Genomic DNA, 18,811 nt, shown 5'->3' on the forward strand with positions numbered 1-18,811 from the left:
AAAAAAGGACACATATTGTTTGATTCCATTTATATGAAATGTCCAGAATAGGAAAATCCATAGAAACAAAAGCAGACTAGTAGTTTCCAGGGGATGGAGGAAGGGGGCAATTGGGAGCGACTGCTAAAGGATATGGATTTTCTTTACGGGGTGATGAAAATGTTCTGGAATTAGACAGTAGATAATGCTTGTACAACTTTGAATATACTAAACCACTGAATTGTACATTATAAATGGGTGAACTTTATGGTATGCAAATCATATATCAATAAAGCTGTTATTTTTAAAGTATATGAAGACTATACTTTCAGGGATCATTTCTATAATTTGTTACTAGAGAAGGTTCTGTGAACGTGTAGGGCACTGAAAGCCATGAGGAGGAGGTGAAGTGTTCTCTCTTGAGTGTGAAGCCGGCTCTAGTTGCTCTCTCGCAATTGCCTACTGCCATTGATGACCATTCTTCACTCCCATCTTGAGGGAGTGAGAGGGAGAGAATGCAGTCTGAGAGGCTTTGGTTTAAAAAAAAAAAGAAAAGTATATGGGGAAGCGAATGTGGCTCAAGCAGTTGGGTGTCAGCCTACTACATGGGGAGATCCCAGTTTCAGTTCCTGTTGCCTCCTAAAGAAGATGAGCAAGACAGTGAGCTGATGCGATGTGCTAGCATGGGGAGATGACACAAGAAAATGAAGCAATGAAGAAACACAATAAGACACACAACAAGCAGGAGCAGAGGTGAAGACATTGGATGCCTCCCTCTCACACGGGAGATTGTGGGTTTGGTTCCTGGTGCCTCCTAAAGAGAAGACGAGCACACAACAAATAGACACAGAGAGCAGACAGCGAGTGCAAAACAACAAGGTGGGGGGAGAAATAAATAAAAATAAACCTTTAAAAAAAAAGTATATGGTCATCATAACCTATTCATATTTAATTTCTAAAAGCTTTCATTTTCTCCTAAAAGGAAGTCAGTATACCTTGTATATATATGAATCATCCTGAAAATTATTTAACTAAAAACTCTGTTTCAAAACTCTCACTATAGTTATAAAACAGAAAACAATAACAAAAGAAAGTTTTAAACATAAATATATTTAAAAAATTAATACACCTAAGAAATGCAACCTATACATATGAAAAAGTAAAATATTTATATGCATAATAAGTAGTAGCAACATTATCCATAAGCAGCAGTTAGTGTTCATTTTCTCCATATTTTGGTTTAACACCACAGTGGTAGTTTATTAGTTTATTCCTTTTAGGGAAATTGCATAAGGTACATAAAGCATATTATAAGTAAGTTATAGAAGATTGTGTAGTTGGAAAATTAATTCCAAATAACAGTATTTCCTCTAAAACCACATTCATTCATTGTTAAACAAATTATTTTAAACTAATAGACAATAAAATGAGCCTATAATTTATTAAGTTATATATCCAAGATATATAGTCAACTTGCATAAAATTACATATGGCATTTTAAACACAGTCTATTTCTAAAATAGTAATTCAGGCAACTGGGATTTCCACAGGAGATAAATTGCCATCAATACCCTTTTTATGAAGAAAAGGTCTACCTTAAGAATTTTGCAACTAGGTTAAGAAACGCTTTAGCATACTTTAGAAATCAAAATGATGAAACATATGTATCAAGATAATCTTTTACTGGGTAGCCAGCCCTGGAGCAGCAATTTAGAAGGTGATTTAAATCTAGTTAACCCCATTTCCAAATGACTTAGGTTTTTATTCTTTTCTTAAAATACATATCACATGTATAGTTAAGAATTCTAATTTCCTTTGCAAATGGGACTCTATCATACTGACAATCTAAAGATAGAAGAAATAAAGTACTTGGATAGTCTAGTACTTTATTAAAAAAATATATAAACTGACTCCACAAAACCAATTAACTTTTACATGTAGGTAAAATACTAAAAATTTATGATTTGGGAAAAATGAAATAAAATAGTATGTTTTTCTCTTCATTTGACTGTAAAAATCCCTTTTGCCTATTTATTTGACCCATCTCTATACATGCAATTTAATGCGCCCTCCAAAGAATTTACATGTCTTTGTACAGAATTCACATCTACATCAATAAACTGCCAGTCATGTTATATTTTCAGTGCCTTATCAAAATATGGGTAACAGAGTTCTTCATCCTATGATGCAGGAAGATGTTTCCTAAGTATTTCTTTGGATGATGAGGATATAGTATCTGGGAAGGACACCTCAAATTCTATTAGAAGGTCACCACGTTGGTCTGGATTTTTTGGAAATGGCAGCCCATATCCAATAATTCTTCTCCTCATTCCAGGTTTCACAATATCATTTATTGACATAGGTATGGTTCTTCCATCCATTGTTGGCACATTAATTGAGCAGCCACACAATGCCTAAAATGGACCAAATAACATAAAGTTAATGAACTTAAAACTCAGAGGTCTAAACACACACGCAAAGAATTGCCAGGTAATAAAGGATGATACCACTAAACTAAATGTTTAACCTCTAAAAAAGTATCAGTAGTTATAAAACATTTTCCCCATTAAAAAAATCTCTGCAAGATATGCATAATCAGACATGTTATAAGAAAACAAAATAGAAAAGGGAAGGGAAGGAAATGAAAAGGAAGAGAAAAGATGCCTTCCACAGTGTCCTGGAATGAAATGGATATGTTTGAGGATGCTTTTACAACATTCAAAATTCAGGTTGGAAAAAAAGAGGGAAAAATTCAGGACTGGAAAGAACAGAAGCATGTCCTACTCTGGAAGGAAAATGGGACAAAAAAATACATTTATTGTTTTATTCAACAAATATTTACTGAGGGCCTACTATATACCAAACATTCCTGCTAGATGCTGAGCTTATAGGAAATAGGGAAACAAGAGCTCACTTCAAAGAATGCACAATTTGATGGAAGAGACATATAAGCACACAAACAATCATACAGTATAATGCTGGCATAGAGGTATCAGAGGTCTTTTGTGAGAGGAAGGACACTGACTTACCCCTGAACTTCTGAGAGAATAGAATGCTTGGGCTAAGCATTGGACCAGTAGCAGCTATCGGGGCAAAGCGAGGAACAATAATGTTCAGTGGAGCAGAGCGCAAACAATGATACAGAAGTATATAAGATAATTGCGCAAACAGGGAAATGTATACGCATTTAATGGTAATAATCAAATAAAAATGGCCTTTTATTTTAAGTTAGTGTGTGAACTTTATGGTAAATGTTATGACATTTATGAATTTTAAGCAGGGGATTCATATAAACATACATGCAGGGTTACATACAATCAAATTTGAGAAGTAGTACAAATAAGAACTCATGAATCGAAGGAATACCTTTATGTTTTTCTTTTAAGACCTTTGTTACACAATTACAACTCCAAATTAACAGTTTTGAAAATATCTTATAGATGGATTAATGTGATAAGATTACCAATGCAGATCTCATAAACTATATTTGTCAAAATAGAATTGAGTTAAAACAATATCATGGTACATTATCCATGTACAATAAAGCTGTTAGGATAGGTAAATAAACTTAGAAAAGATATCCTTATTTATAAAAGAGGTGTAAATAGTAATACAACCTCAGAGTTCATGAGAATTAATAATGTGTAGATAATCTGAATATGTTAGGTATCATTTGGATAAAATTCCCTAAGATCAATTGTACAATTCTATTTGGCCTCAGAAGTCCTATGTCGTACTAACTTACCTCCCGTAAACTAATTTTAGCAGAATAAATTATATTTGATCCATCCCTTTTAAATTTGGGGTGATCTTTATCTTTAATGATAAAAACAATGTCTGCTGGAATACTATTTGGTGTTTCATCTCCTTCCCTTGGAAAAGTAATTTTGGTGCCTTCTTTCCACCCTTTTTTAATCTCAATGGTGAGAATTTTGTCTTCAGATCTATAACTCCTTCCGTCAGGGTTTAATCTTTTCCGAGAAATCTTCATTCTTTTGGTACAACCATTATATATTTCTTCAAGTGATACTTTAAGTTCATGAATAACTGGGGGATCTTGTTTGAGGCGGGATGGCCCTACAGAATTCCTGTCTCTTGGATATCCATTCATGCTAAATCCAAAGGCACTAAAAGGATCTCCATCTACTTCCATTTCTTCGGAATCTCTACCACCAGCCATTCGTCTTCCAAAGAAAATTTCAAAGGGGTTAGAACCTCCAAAAAATGCTGCAAATGTGGCATGAGGATCACCATGAAAGGTGTACCGGAAGGTACCTCCTTGTCCATCAGTGCCTCCTGCTCCTCCTTTCAACCCTAAGTGAAAGAGATAAGCATAATTAGAAAAAAGCTTGCAACCCTTGAAAGTTAAACTTTAAAAAATTTAAATAATTAACTTTGGCCAAGTTAAGTTGCAATTTATTAAAATTGGCCAGAAATGTCATTATAATTAGAGAACTGCTGTATAACTTCTGATGACTTAAACCTAAGTTAAATTTTTAGTTTTCATATTCATCTAAATCCCCAATTTTAACAACAATTTATTCCTGAAGCTTTGTTCTACAGGTGAATAAGAAAAACAATAAAATTGAGAACTTCTACTCTCATAAACTACTGGCTGGCATACAGAGATAAATAAATTTAAGTTTTTAAAAGATGTCAGTTGAGGGAGCAGATGTGATTTAAGTGGTTGAGCACCTGCCTCCCACATGGGAGGTTCTGGGTTTGGTTACTGGTGCCTCCTCTAAAAAACAAACAAAAAACCACAAGCAAATGAACAAGAAAGCCAACTCAGGGAAGATGATGTGGCTCAGTGGTTGAATGCCAGCTTCTCACATACAAGGTCCCTGGTTCAATTCCCAGCCCCTGGTACATATACATATGTACATACATACATACATATATACATAGAACAGAATAGAACAGAACAGAATAGAGGAGCAGATGTGGCTCAAGTGGTTGAGTGTCTGCTTCCCATGTACGAGGTCCCAGGTTTAATCCCTGGTACCTCTTAAAAACAAACTATAAAACAAATGAAAATAAAATAACTTAGTTGAAAGGTCTTCAATAACCAAGGTAAGAACTAAATCTTTAAGTACCATTATAATCAATAGTACAATCAATAATACAAAATACCATAATTATATTAACTAGCTTTTTTCAGATCATCTTTAACGTTTAATAATGAAAATGGGCCTCTTTCTGTATGTGGCAGAAAGGCAAACAATTCCAATAATGAGACTACCCTAGGAAAAACATATTTCTGACAGTAAACTGTTATCTCTATCCTCTATCCTTGATACCAGAACTGTTTATCTAGGCATACCAAGGGTTGGATTAATTTCAACAGCATGTAAAAAGAAGACTGAAATCAAAAGCTTTAAGCTCTCTTGACATGAAGCCCTTTAGACTGGTTAATTCTGTCCCTTGTGGACAACCTACTTCAGACAGCAATAGAATGACCCTTTGTTGCTACTGCATGGTCAATACCCTCATTTGCTCTAATGCTAACAAGTACGATGTAGCTCACAGGAGAATTTATATTTGAAACAGCATTTTCTGCTACATACCAAAGAAATATTTCAACTAAACCCACAAAACAAAAGTATAGAGATCGCTTAAGGAATCAATAGTGACAAGAATTTGTATCATTAAAGTATCAGCAAAGTTTCTCATGAGGCTTACAGGTATTCCTGACTAAGGAAACAAACAGGCACAGGTTCTAAAAATTTTAAAACAACGAAAATTTCAAGAAATTAAACTTTGAGATTCCAATATCCTCTAGTATGTCCAAACAGCAAGCAATTTTGGGGGCAAGAAATATGTTTTATTTTAGTCATGCATATAACATTGCAACATGATAAGCACTCATGTTTATTAAATGCAGAAATAAACTAATTCTTAATGTCCTCCTAAACTGAAATTACAAAAAGATGTCCTGAGTATCAGGATAGAGAAGAAAACAGGAGAAAAGTATTGGGTGTGTATATGCATATAATCACTCAAATACATGTATAAGGGATTTAAAAATTAAAAATTCCACTGGAAACATTCAACATGCTTTCAAAGAAACTTAGTTTTTGCATGTGTTCTATTCTATATTTCACTTCTCCCATTAAAAAGCATGTATGTACTCTCTCTACTCCATCTAATAGAATCTCAGTTGATGTCTCAATGTTCACCTTCATCCATGAATAGAAATCTGGAGGGACCATGAGTAACCTAATAATCTGAGAATGTCCAAGTACGTATTGGATGATATGTCCAAATAGCAGAGAAATTCCATATAAAAAGAGAATGACAAGTGTAAGCAGGATAAGAACTTTTAATATACAATTCATGCAAAACTTTTTATAAATTTTAGTGGTATAGTTATAATTTCAAATGTTAAAAAGCTAGTGACAAATTTTTTAAAATGATAGGATATGTCTATAACTCAAGGTAATGACAATGTGACTAAAACCAGTGCTTAAATTATTTCAAGCATTTTATCTTTTATCCCAGAGATTTGAGTATAATAATTTAACATAGTATTAATAAAGTAAATTAGCTTGTCAGTCTACCCTCCACAAGATAAAATCTAAATGTCTTAGACCCACAATGGATTCATGAAATGAAAGAATATTTTAAGTTATTACATCATAGGTTTGGCTTTTCCCTAAAATCCCTCCCTCCTCTGCCAAAAATGGTAATTCAATCAAGATTACAGGGTCCGTGAGAAAATTTACAAACTGTCTGAAATGACTCATTTATCAAAGCTGACAAAAGCCTCCAATGTAGTTTTGAAGTTTTCCTAGACATTAAATAAACTACATAGCTGAGATAAAGGACAAGGCTACTATAGTAAAGACAGAGAAATCCTATCCAAGTCCATGCCAACATGATATAAAATGAATTATTATGTATTATTTGCACAGCCTAGCACTTCATCTGTAGAATCAACTCTTAATTACCTATATTTCAACTGTTCATAGAAAATATTAATATTCAACTGGAATCCCTCTGCTACTCAAAATATCTTCTAGACACCATTTTGTTGATTCTTGAAGAATGCACTCAAGAATCAACATAAACTGGGAAATGGACTTGGCCCAGTGGTTAGGGCGTCTGTCTACCACATGGGAGGTCCGCGGTTCAAACCCAGGCCTCCTTGACCTGTGTGGAGCTGGACCATGCGCAGTGCTGATGCGCGCAAGCAGGGGTGTCCCCCGCGTAGGGGAGCCCCACGCGCAAGGAGTGCACCCGTAAGTAGAGCCGCCCAGCGCGAAAGAAAGTGCAGCCTGCCCAGGAATGGCGCCGCCCACACTTTCCGTGCCTCTGACAACAACAGAAGCGGACAGAAGAGGACAAAGAAACAAGATGCAACAAATAGACACAGAGAACAGATAACCGGGGGAGGGTGGGAATTAAATAAATAAATAAATCTTAAAACAAAACAAAACAAAAAAAACCCCCGAATCAATATAAACCTAATTTTAGGAGGACTGCTATTACTTTTAAAACAACCAACTAAGCAACTAGTCTGTAATCCAAAAACAAATATGTGTTTGGGATACTATCCATAACAAGGATTTACATCAATTATTTGAATTGACTAATATTTTATCCAAAAAAGAAACACTAGAGAAGAATTAGGATTTCAAAGAAAAAAAAAAGATAGGACTTCAATAACTTATTTTAAGGAAATCTAATATGTAAAAGGAAGGCTTACTGAGAGTCACTAGAATAATGAGATCCTTTAAACAATTTCTGATTTATAAAAATCCAAATTACTTACATATTTTTGAGACACAGTAAATAAAGAGTTCCAGTTTCTTAAAACAGGAGAAGCAAGCTAATATAAAGAATAATCTATGAAGTAGAATTTTGATCATATAAAATATTATCTTTGAGTATCTGAAGTCAGTTTTTTAGTAAACTATAAACAATAAATAAATGGATGAAGAAAAAAATGTTAGAAAAGATGAATAAATATCTGAACTAGAAGGATGCCATATTGAAAATCTTTTAATGCAAACTTCTATTGATATCCACTGAACCATTCAGAATTAAATCAAAAACTTTTAGGAGAGTGGTTTGAATTTTGATTTCCAATTTTTACAATTCTATGATTTTGTTTTCAAATTATCCAAATGTAGATAAAATTTCTCTATTTTAATAGCTTTATTCATTACATACCATAAAATTCACCCATTTTAAACATTAAATTCGATAATTTTAGTAAATTCAGAGTTGTGCAACCATTATCACAATATCACTTCAGAACATTTCCACAATCCCGAAAGAGCTCCCTAGTACCTGTCTGTAAATTAATTTCCACTCCACCTCTAGCCCCAAGCAACCACTGATTTCTCCTGTCTCTAAAAATTTGCCTTTTCAAGACATTTCATATAAATAAAATCATATGTTTTCAAAAATCATACATTAGGTTTTACATCTAGCTTCTTTCACTTAGTTTTTTTGTTCATTTTAGCAGTTTTTAATGGAAGTTGTATGAAGATTATTTTCTTACTGTATCTTCTCAATTGTTTCCTTATATTTGCCCTTTTCCTTTCCTACTTGTCAAGATCTGGCTTTTTGTTTCAGGATCTTTGTTCAGTTTTAGCCTCGTGATAACCACCCTGCTGGGGTAAACGCTACATGGATAGTGAGTGGCATGGAATAGTACCACTAGCCTTCTCCCACTGCATTAGTGCAACGTAGATAACATATTTCTACTTGTAAACTTGGGCTAGTTTGCCAATTTGCTGACTTTTGAAGTACCCCTGTACAACTTGAACTTCATCATCCTTTCAGATGAGTATAGATTGAACAATGTATTTCTGTCTTAGCTCCGTGGAAAGAGGGGGAGACAGTCTACCTGTGAATATGGGAAGGGGCACTGAACTGTGTTTTACAGTTTTTACTCTGGTCAGAAGTCACAAAGGGAGTGAACTTCCTTTTGGCTGCTGCCACTCCAGGAATGGCATCAAGAGACACTTAGCATAGTTTTTGGGGTTCATCCATGTTTTAGTATGTATCAAGAATCAGTCCTTTAAATTTCTGAATAATATTCCATTATATGTATATATCACATTTTGTTTATCCATTCAAAAATTGATGGGTCTTTGGATTGTTTCAAGTTAGGGGCAGTTATAAATAATGCTGCTATAAACATTCATATTATGTGGGTGTGTTTTCATTTCTCTTGTGTAGATTTCTAGGAGTGGAACTGCTGGTAATATGTGCTAGTAATATGGTAAGTTTGAAACATCTGTATTTTTTCTCCAACTTTTTAATCCAGTGTTTTAGAGATTTTCAGAACGTCAATAAATGGGATTGCTGGATCTCTTAGTTATTAACTATCTAAACTTAACATATTCAATCCATATTCTTCTCAGTTCATTGTTTCCTATTCCCACTGTTCCAGGTTTTAATACTGAAATAGAGCATAGTAACTGAAAACAAAGAGAAAGTTTATCTGGTAAGTAGTGACTCCACAGTCCTAAAATTCAGTGTTTTGTTACTTGTGAGGAAACCCATAGAGCAAGGACTCTGGAATTAGGCCTGCGAGGCACAAACAGATCAATGAAAGGCAAAGAGAAGATTTGTTTTCCCACACTTTCACAATGTACTTAATTTTTTTTCTTTTTTTTAAAGAATGAGATGTTCTGAAGAAAGGGCAGATAAATACAATGCTTTTCTCTGAAGGAAGAATAATATCTTAAAAATAATTCAAATAACTTTAATTCAACCATCGTTTCAAGTAAACCTATCACTAAAGAATATTTCTGAATATAAGAGGTCCTGGGTTCAATCCCGGTACCTCCTAAACAAACAAACAAACAAACTAACTAACTAATCACTAATCCTATGGCTTAGACCTATGTCTAACTCAAACTTGAGATACCAATGACATGTGGCCAAATATCTTAGATTCAAAACAGTGGATATCTGCTATTACCATGGCAATTTATAATGCTACAATATGTTGTGGATTTCATTACAAAATTACAAAACAACTTCTTCGGAAATAGTATATTGTTGGTAGTATCTCAGAATCCTGCTCAGATTTCGAGATGAACCAAATCATGGTTATTTTGAGTGGCATGGCCTTAAAGATCATGGCATTCTTAGGCAGGGACTTGCCCATTATTTGCCTTTTTTGATATTTACTTTTTAAAAACCTGATACTGAAAGTTCTCATCATATCAAAACCAGCGGCTTAAACTTCAATGAGGCTAATTTTTTATAATTTACAGATAAAAGCAACTACTACAACAAAAAAACACTTTAAACATAATCACTCTGCTTGTCTAAATTTTAAAAATGTTTAACTCAAATGAGCATCATCATTACTTAACTATTTTAAGGATACATTTCTAATTGCGAAAATTTAACATTAAATGCCCTAAAGGAAACAAAGTGATACAAAAAGTTTGTGTGCCTACACTAATTTAAAAGAAAACACTTTGAGGGGAAAAGCTAATAATAAGATAACTTAGTCCTGTTTCAAAAGTTGAAAATCCCCAAATTTGTAAGAATTTTTTAAAATTAGGAATTTAAAATAGTCTTACATTCCAGCTATATTAACAAGAAAGTGCTTTCTGAATTTATATGGAGATGATGAACAATTTAAATTCTAAAATGATGAAAACATAATTGAAAATGATTCCCATTTACTGTGTTCCACTAGTTTCCCATCTCACAACGAAAGAAAGAAAAGTAAGGCAGGGAGAGGAAAGGGAAGTTGTCATGCTTTCCTCTATTTCTAGATAGTGAAATTTCAAAAGAAATTATGTTATCTAAAAGTAAATTTTAAAGTGTTCTAACAAGGTGGCCATTTTAGGTTAAAAATTGTATTTCTGAGATCTCATTTTCTTGGCACACAATTACTGTTTACAATTAAGCTAAAAACTTGTTCTGGTATTTTATGACATCAGGAAAATTCTTTCCTCTCCAGGCAGAATGCCAAAAACAACTAGAGACTAAATGCCTGTGCCTTCTGCTTCTAAGAGAGACGAATGTCTTGCTCAGTCTGAACTAGCTTTGCTATAAGGCAGGCAAAAAACTTTTTTGTTTTTTTTGGTGGATAAAATATAAACTACCCAGAGTCTAATCTGCCAATCTTAAGATTTTAAATGATTGAAGGCTCTTTATCGATTCTGTAAGAAAATTCATTAGAAAACAAAACAGGTTGCATAAGACTTTTGACATATTCATTAATGGGTATGGGAATTTAAGGTCTTAAAAATACACATTAACATCATAAATTTAGCAGAATATGTATAATAAAAAAAGCTGAAATCCAAAAAAAAGGACAAACAAGTACATATCATTCATACTATGTAATACTCATTCATATGTTCTAGAATGAAATCTTGTTTTTATCCATTATTTGTCTTTCTATGTTTGATACATCCAAGAATCTAAAATAATGATAGTAAGGCTGAGAAAGGAAGGAAAAAAAAGACGGAGAGACAGAGAGAAAGATATATACAGAATACTTACCTTCCTCCCCAAACTGATCATATATTTCTCTCTTTTTAGGATCACTCAATACTTCATAAGCTTCTGCGACCTCTTTAAATTTTTCCTCTGCCTGAGGGGATTTGTTCTTGTCCGGATGAAATTTGAGGGCTTGTTTTCGGTAAGCCTTTTTAATATCTTCATCTGAAGCTCCTTTTTCAATTCCCAAAATGCAATAATAGTCTTTCCCCATTTCGAATGCCTTGAAATGAACTTAGATTTCCCAAGAAAACAGCGTCCCCAGTCTTAGCAGTACAATGATTCTAAGAAAAATAAACCAAGCTGGGTATTTTAAAAGTTAAAGCAAATCAGCAATTCAGCTAGCTGTCATACGGCAGCAAGCAGACAGCGTTTCTGTATTTAATTCCTTCCCCAACAGCTCACTTACGGATAAATATACACTACACAGGAGATAGCCTCCTTTTAGATCTTCCCATTTTCACTACGTGTCTCTGTACTTTCTAGAACAGCAAATGCTACAGGACGTCACTTCCCCAGCTGCCTCTAGTCAAAGTACTGAGCTATGTTTTCTCCTCCTCCACAATTAACTATTTATTTTCCTTCTGGCTCAACCATTTTCATTTCCTTTTAAAGAGGCCAAGTGGATTAAGAAACTAACATTTCAGCAAAGAATGTCATAATCACATATTTATTTACTCCATTCTAATTGAAAAAGCAACAAAAATAAATATACCCATTAAGCATCTAATGTTAAAACAAAGGTATAAAAAAAAAGTACTGAACTTATTTTCAGGTATTTTAATTTCAAGTGTTCAATTATAAAATAAATATTGAAACATTACAATTTTTAAATAATCTGTATCATTTTCAAAACTCCTGGGGTCTTCTAAATAGGAAATGCCAGGAAGTCAATATACCAATTTCACATTGTAAAAAGGCTGCATATTATAAAATTAAAGAACAATATTTTAAAACAAGTATTTAACTTTGATTCTGCCTAATGATACAGTTGTGGTTTGTTTTGTTTTTTTTTGTGTAGAGTACAAGACTTACTAGTTCTAGTAAGCCAAGCTTTATTTGTAAAAGCTTAATATCTGAATTGTCACTTCAACTGAAACAGGTGAGACCTCAACTAAGAAAAATGAGATCCCTCACTTCTAGGATCCTTGTTTAAAGAATTTTGTGCTACAGGAAAGCTGGAAGGAACATCTCAGTTTACAAACAGGTTACTATTACTCCTTTTAAGACTTAGCTGGATCAGCTTAAAATCTGGATATTCTATTTAAGGGGAAATATGAGAAACATTTTTTTTCTTTTAAATATGCTTTTTACCTAATTATAAGCATAATATACTTATTATAGAAGGAAAACACAGAAAGCAATAAAATAAAAAATCTTCCTATTATACAATCTTAGGTAATGCCTGCTGAATATTAGTGTTTCCTTCTAGTCTTTTTTCCACAAATATTTATGGTTATTTGCCAAAGTTTTGTGTTTTGTTGTTGTTGTTGTTGTTGTTGTCAAAGTTTAGATCATGGTATTTATATACCCTTTAGCTCCACTTTCTAAATTTTTTTTATAAGAAATATTATCAGTGTATAACTCATTTTATCTTCTGATATGGTTTCTTGCCTTTTAAAAAATATTCCCATTTCTAATGTAATATTGGAAAGTTTGGGTTAATAAGAAAATTCCAAAGAAATGCACATAGCATTCTATAATTAAATACCTTAAGAGTCTGTAAATTGAAAAAAATATTATGAGAAGAAAAGTAAATGTACATGTATGTTTAGAATATAATGTAAAGGTGATAATCAAGAGTTAATCTTTAGGAAGTGGTTGTAGCTCAGTGGTTGAGTTCGTTCCCTTTGTATGAGGTCTGGGGTTCAATCCCCAAGTACCTCTTTAAAAAAACAAGTTAACCTTTAAAGATATGGTAAAATACTCTCTATGCCAAGCAGCTATACATTAATGATTAAGCAAATCTTTCCAAATGTCTGTCCTTGTGAATTTTGACATCTGTGATTTCTTATTTCTTAAAACTCTTTATTTTAAAAATTCCGATATTAAAAATTTGTAACATCTATCTAACCTACTTTATAGTGTACAGAGGTTTGTCAGTTATTCAGCAAACATTTTAGTACCATGCAGGAATACTCAATGTCAAAAGATAAACTTACAAATAAAAAAAAATTAGGGGAAAATACTAAGATCCAAAGTCACATTAAGACTCCTACTTTCAAAAAATAAATTACCATGTTGGAGTTCTGTGCAAGAATCAACATCTAAAATAGAGTAAAAGTATAATAAACTCACCTGTTCTATAATTAATTTCCAAGAGAAATCTCCTTTAAATGTTCATTACCAAAGTAACACTGACATTATACTATATAAGAAATAACTCAAATTGTTCTGGTGGGTAATGCTGGGAGGGAAAAAAATGTTTCCTGATTTAATAATTTGCAGTGAGCTAGAAATATTATCAGGACTTGACATATTTAAAATGTTTTCTTAGAAACCACACAAATAAAAACGATAAGGTACAGATTTCAAAGACTAGGACTTTCACAAGAAATGCTTTATATATTAACCAATGCAAAGAAATCTGGCGCTCCAGACAGAGAAAGGTGATAAGGTGCTTTTGTATTTCTTCAAATGTCACAAAGAAAAAATGAATCAAAGTGGTAAAGCTGAAAAGTGAGAAATCATCTCAACATGACCATTTCAAGTTAATAAGGAAACAAACTTAATTATTTTTGTTTTTAAAATTTTCCTTTTTCTTTGGATTTTTCACTTTCATTATTCTTTTTTTAGCACATATAGTTTTGATTAAAAAATCAAAGACTATTAAATAATAAAACAATCTGGCTAGGGTGTGGTAAAACAAGCAGATACTTGCTCACATATAGCTTTTGAAGCTCTGTAATTCTTTCAAATCTTTGGCAATAGGTATTAAAAGCAATTAAAAATAATGTTTAAAAGAAAAAATTTAAAAAGCACAAAAAATTTTTTTAAAAAAAGTTTAAAGACCTATAAAGACATTTTAAAACTTGTCCTTAGAAAACAATTCAAAGAAAAAAATTATTATATACATATATAAATATACTCATTGTAACTAAAAGCAATAGGGTCAACTTCAACTATGATAAGTATACTAAAACTACATAGTACTTTAAAGACATTTTACTCATACACACTTTTTCAGACTGAGCCATCTCCTCTACTACTTAGGAATTAAAAACCATTACATAATCACTTTATATTAGAATTTGGTCATCCAAAAATCTGTATATGACATGAATATGGGGATTTTTTGGGTGGAGGGAAAGAAAATTTTTCAGCCTTCTAAAATAACTATCATGAAAAAAATTAGAGTATTTAAAGGGAACAGTATTGGCAGCCTTTAGGGAAAGGGAGCACAGAAGAGCTATGAGCAAACCTCATTTATTACATGTATTTTTAAAGCTAAAAAAAAAAATACAGCAATAATCTACCTGAAACATTGTTTAGAAATCACATTATTTGTCCTGTAAATCACAGTCCATCATCCAAATATGAGAACATTTTCTCCTGAACGATAACAAATATATAATACTAAGTATAAATAGTTTCACAATGCTCTTTCATAGTTTGTAACAAATGTTCCACAACAATGCAAGGTGGTGGTGGGGAGATGGGAGCCTTATATGATGATATGAATGTTTGTTTTGTAAATTCACAAATTTTACTATATACTTATTTTTTATGTATGTTCACATATAAACGATATACTTCAATAAAATTTTATTAAAAAAAGAAACCACAAAAGTCTCTATTTGATGTTATAGGCATGTGTGTGAGGGAGAAAGTTTAAAAAAAAGAATTAGCTCAGGTCAGTAATTCATTTATACACTTTTTTCCTTAGAAATCTATAAGTTCAGGTTTTCATTCTGGTATAGGCAGGCTATCTAGACCTGAAGATAAGTTACCATGCATTTAAAGACATTATTTTAATTTTTTCAACCCCATCAGAAATCTAAAATATGTTTATTAAAGTTACTAAAAAGATTTTGAATATTTGGTTTCCATCTAGGCTCTGCCACTTTATAGGTAATTTAGGTAAATCATTTAATTTCTCAGAATTCCTAATTCCCAAATGTTATTGTAAGATTCAGATAATACACATGAAAGCTCTAAAATTTATGCAATGACATATATATTATATTCATTCTTTTAACTTATACAAACTATTTTATTATTAATACAGTTTGGAGGTATATTGACTCCCTTTACTCAGAAGTTTTACTTAGCATAAAACATTAAAGTAACTGGCAGATTCAAGCCAAAAGACTCAGGTATTCTCCTTTTCAGGCATTTATCTCTGAATTTGTCTCTTCTCAGATAGTGTTAAAAAAAAACAACTGCTCTATGTCTTCCCCCGAATAATAACATTGTACTTTCAGTTTATAAAACACTTCCATATGCTTTCTCACATGTAATCTATATATGTGCACAAACATTTGACAATCAAATTAGTGATATTTCTAAGAGCTTTTCTATAACTAGCAGTCTAATGAGCTACAATATTAACAATACTTAAACATTTTTCCAATGTTAACATAAAATTAATGAATCCAAGGCTGTGCATGTTCTAATATTTGGCCTGCTTTTTAGATAATAGCTAAATAATTACATATAATCAAACTATTGGCATCTAATGATATCTTTATTTTCTACATGTTGCACTTTTCAAAAACACCTTCACTCACAAGAAGCACCATATAGCAAATTATCTGGTATAAGTCTAAATTCTTATTCTAGTAGAAAGACTTTAGACTTCAAGCATAATAGTTATAATACCTAAGAATTCTGCCATTGTTAAAAATGCAAGTTTATCTTTAGGGAAAAAAAAACTACAGAAGTTTGGAGGAGACTCACTACTTATCCCATATAAGTTAAAAGCCAATTTTGTGTTTGGAATTAGGCATCAATTGCATTTGAGCGCCCATATTTTAGTAGTTGCTAGGTACTACAGAAATCCCTTTGGCTAGTGTTGCTACTCAAACTACTTTCAGTCTCATTTAAAAATATGGTTATCATATTTATTCCCCATGAATAAAGTTATCTCAATCATTCAGTGAATATTTATTGAGTGACTATTAGGTGTTGCACAGTTTCAGGTTCGGGTGTTAAAAACTAGACAACATCCTTGCCCTCATTCAACTCATATTCCAATGGGGAAGACAAACAATAAGCAAGTTAAAACAGACATGATATAACTTTAAATAGTTTTAGGGGGGTGGGGAGTATATGGGAACCTCATATTTTTTGAATGTAATATTAAAAAAATAAAGACAAAGAATAAAAATTTCAAATTAGAAAATAGTTTTAAGTTTATTAAAGAAAATGCAATAGTGTTATTAAGATAGAGAAAGGCTACTTTAGGCAGGTTGGTCAGGGAAGGTCTCTCCATTTAGTTCTTCAAAAATTAAACCAGGAATTTGGCCCTGAGGTGGATAATTATTTTGGCTAAAAGACAAGGAACAAGTCTGGGTACTATACTTATAAGATATAGGCTGATGATAATGATTTCAGGAAAAGTCAATGGGCTGTAAGGAACTTGTATTAATTAGTCAAGGGGTGCTGATGCAAAATATCAGAAATTGGTTGGCTTTTATAAAGGGTATTTATTTGGGGTAGGAACTTACAGATACCAGGCCATAAAGCATAAGTTACTTCCCTCACCAAAGTCAAAGCAAGATGGCTGCTGATGTCTGCAAAGGTTCAGACTTCCGGGATTCCTCTCTTCCAGAGTCTTGCTTCTGTTTGCTCTGTGAGTTTACTTCCTGGGACTGCTGCTTAAGGCTTCAGTATCAGACTCCAACATCAAAAACCCTTAACTCTGCCCTTCGTCAAGCCTTTTATCTGTGAGCCCCACCCACCAAGGGTTGGGAACTCAACGCCCCACTGGCACAAGAGGTTTACATAATTAATCAAGCAAACCTAGAATCCAATCTAATCAAATATGCCCAGAGGAAAAGATCAGTTTATAAACATAATCCAGTATTTTTTTTGGACTTCATCAATAATATCAAACTGCCAGAGCTTTTAAGCTATGTCTAATATCTGAGTTTGGGGAACTTTGATGTGAAGGGATAGATGAAGAAACTACAGATATTTAACCTAGAGACTTAGTGTGCATGAACAAGTCAGTTTTAAAATATTTTAAAGAATATCATATATGAACAAACTAGTCTTGTTTTATATGGCCCCAGGGATTAAACTAGGACTAATGGGTAGAAAAACACAGGGAGATAAAATTTGGTTCCTTTTAAGGCATCACTTTCAAGTTAGAGCTATGAAAAAATGTGGAGTGGTGAGTTTGCTACCACAAGACGTATTCAAACACATCTATTAGTCAGCTACTATGCAGGTATTCTGCACAGGAGCACAGGAGTAGTAGACGGGAAAACAGGCTTCTACTCTGGCTTTCTTAACATCTCCTAACCCCTTCCCAAAACTCATCCCCTAAAACACAAAAACAGTCACCTCTGAATGGTAAAGTTTATTAACAGTTTTAATGTACTTAAATTTCTAAGGCAAAAGGGTCTTTTCATACTTATCTGAAGACAGCAGCAACCAAGAGATCATTGCACAGTCACCAGTTTGAGTTTTGAAGCCAGAAGTACATATATTGCCCACTCTTATAAAAACCAATGTCCTTGGCTGACAAGGTCCTACACGCTCTGACTCTGTTCTTTCTGGGATGTCACCTCCTACTTGTCACCATGAACACAATGCTCTTGCCACACTGGTCTCCTTCCTATTCCTAGCACTCGTCAAGGATGTTCCTGCTTCAGATCCTTTAGTTTAACTGTTCCTTCTCCTAGAATATGCTTTCCCTTTGTTCCTGAATCTTTGCCCAAATATCTTCTCAGTGAGGTCTACTCAACTATCCTCTTGCCCTGCTCAATACTTTTTCTTCAACAGCATTTATCATCTTCTATCACATAATTTATTTATGCATTTTTTATTGTCTTTCTCCTCCACCAAAAAATAAGTTCCATTGAGGCAGAGATCTGTTTTCACTGATTTATTGAGTACCTAGGGCAAAAGTCAGGCACACAGTAAGTGCACAGTAAATATGATTTGAATGAATTAGTGAAAGGAATGAGTGAAGTTCAAGCCCCATTAATTTTCTACAAGCTTCTGAAGTATGTACTTATCTTACATTTCTATTAAAATTTTATGCTCATTCTTAAATTCAGTGTAGCTGCTGAGGTTAAGAAATATTGAAAAAAAAATAGGGAAGCGGATTTGGTTCAACTGATGGAGCATCCACTTACCATATAGGAGGTCCAGATTTCAAACACAGGGCCTCCTGATC

The 18,811-nt window shown here is 33.0% G+C and overlaps 1 protein-coding gene and 1 non-coding gene across 3 annotated transcripts in view; one reads left to right on the forward strand and one right to left on the reverse strand.

Moving 5' to 3' along the window:
- Positions 1-295: 295 nt before the first annotated feature.
- On the forward strand, positions 296-510 carry LOC111759000 (small nucleolar RNA U3). The gene has a single exon (XR_002793102.2). It is a non-coding gene; the product is annotated as a small nucleolar RNA U3 (small nucleolar RNA).
- Positions 511-1,069: 559 nt separating this feature from the next.
- DNAJB4 (DnaJ heat shock protein family (Hsp40) member B4) overlaps positions 1,070-18,811 on the reverse strand; it is a 46,945-nt gene continuing 29,203 nt past the window's right edge. For both annotated transcript variants that reach the window (XM_058303329.2, XM_058303330.2), the window contains 3 exons: positions 11,467-11,747; positions 3,725-4,293; positions 1,070-2,393 (listed from right to left, as the gene is read on the reverse strand). In XM_058303329.2, coding sequence (XP_058159312.1) covers positions 2,160-2,393; positions 3,725-4,293; positions 11,467-11,677 — 1,014 coding nt within the window. In that variant the 5' untranslated portion in view covers positions 11,678-11,747 and the 3' untranslated portion in view covers positions 1,070-2,159. The remainder of the gene's footprint in view (positions 2,394-3,724; positions 4,294-11,466; positions 11,748-18,811) is intronic.

Source organism: Dasypus novemcinctus, chromosome 9 (genome assembly GCF_030445035.2).
Source record: "Dasypus novemcinctus isolate mDasNov1 chromosome 9, mDasNov1.1.hap2, whole genome shotgun sequence".
Taxonomy (NCBI): Eukaryota; Metazoa; Chordata; class Mammalia; order Cingulata; family Dasypodidae; genus Dasypus; species Dasypus novemcinctus.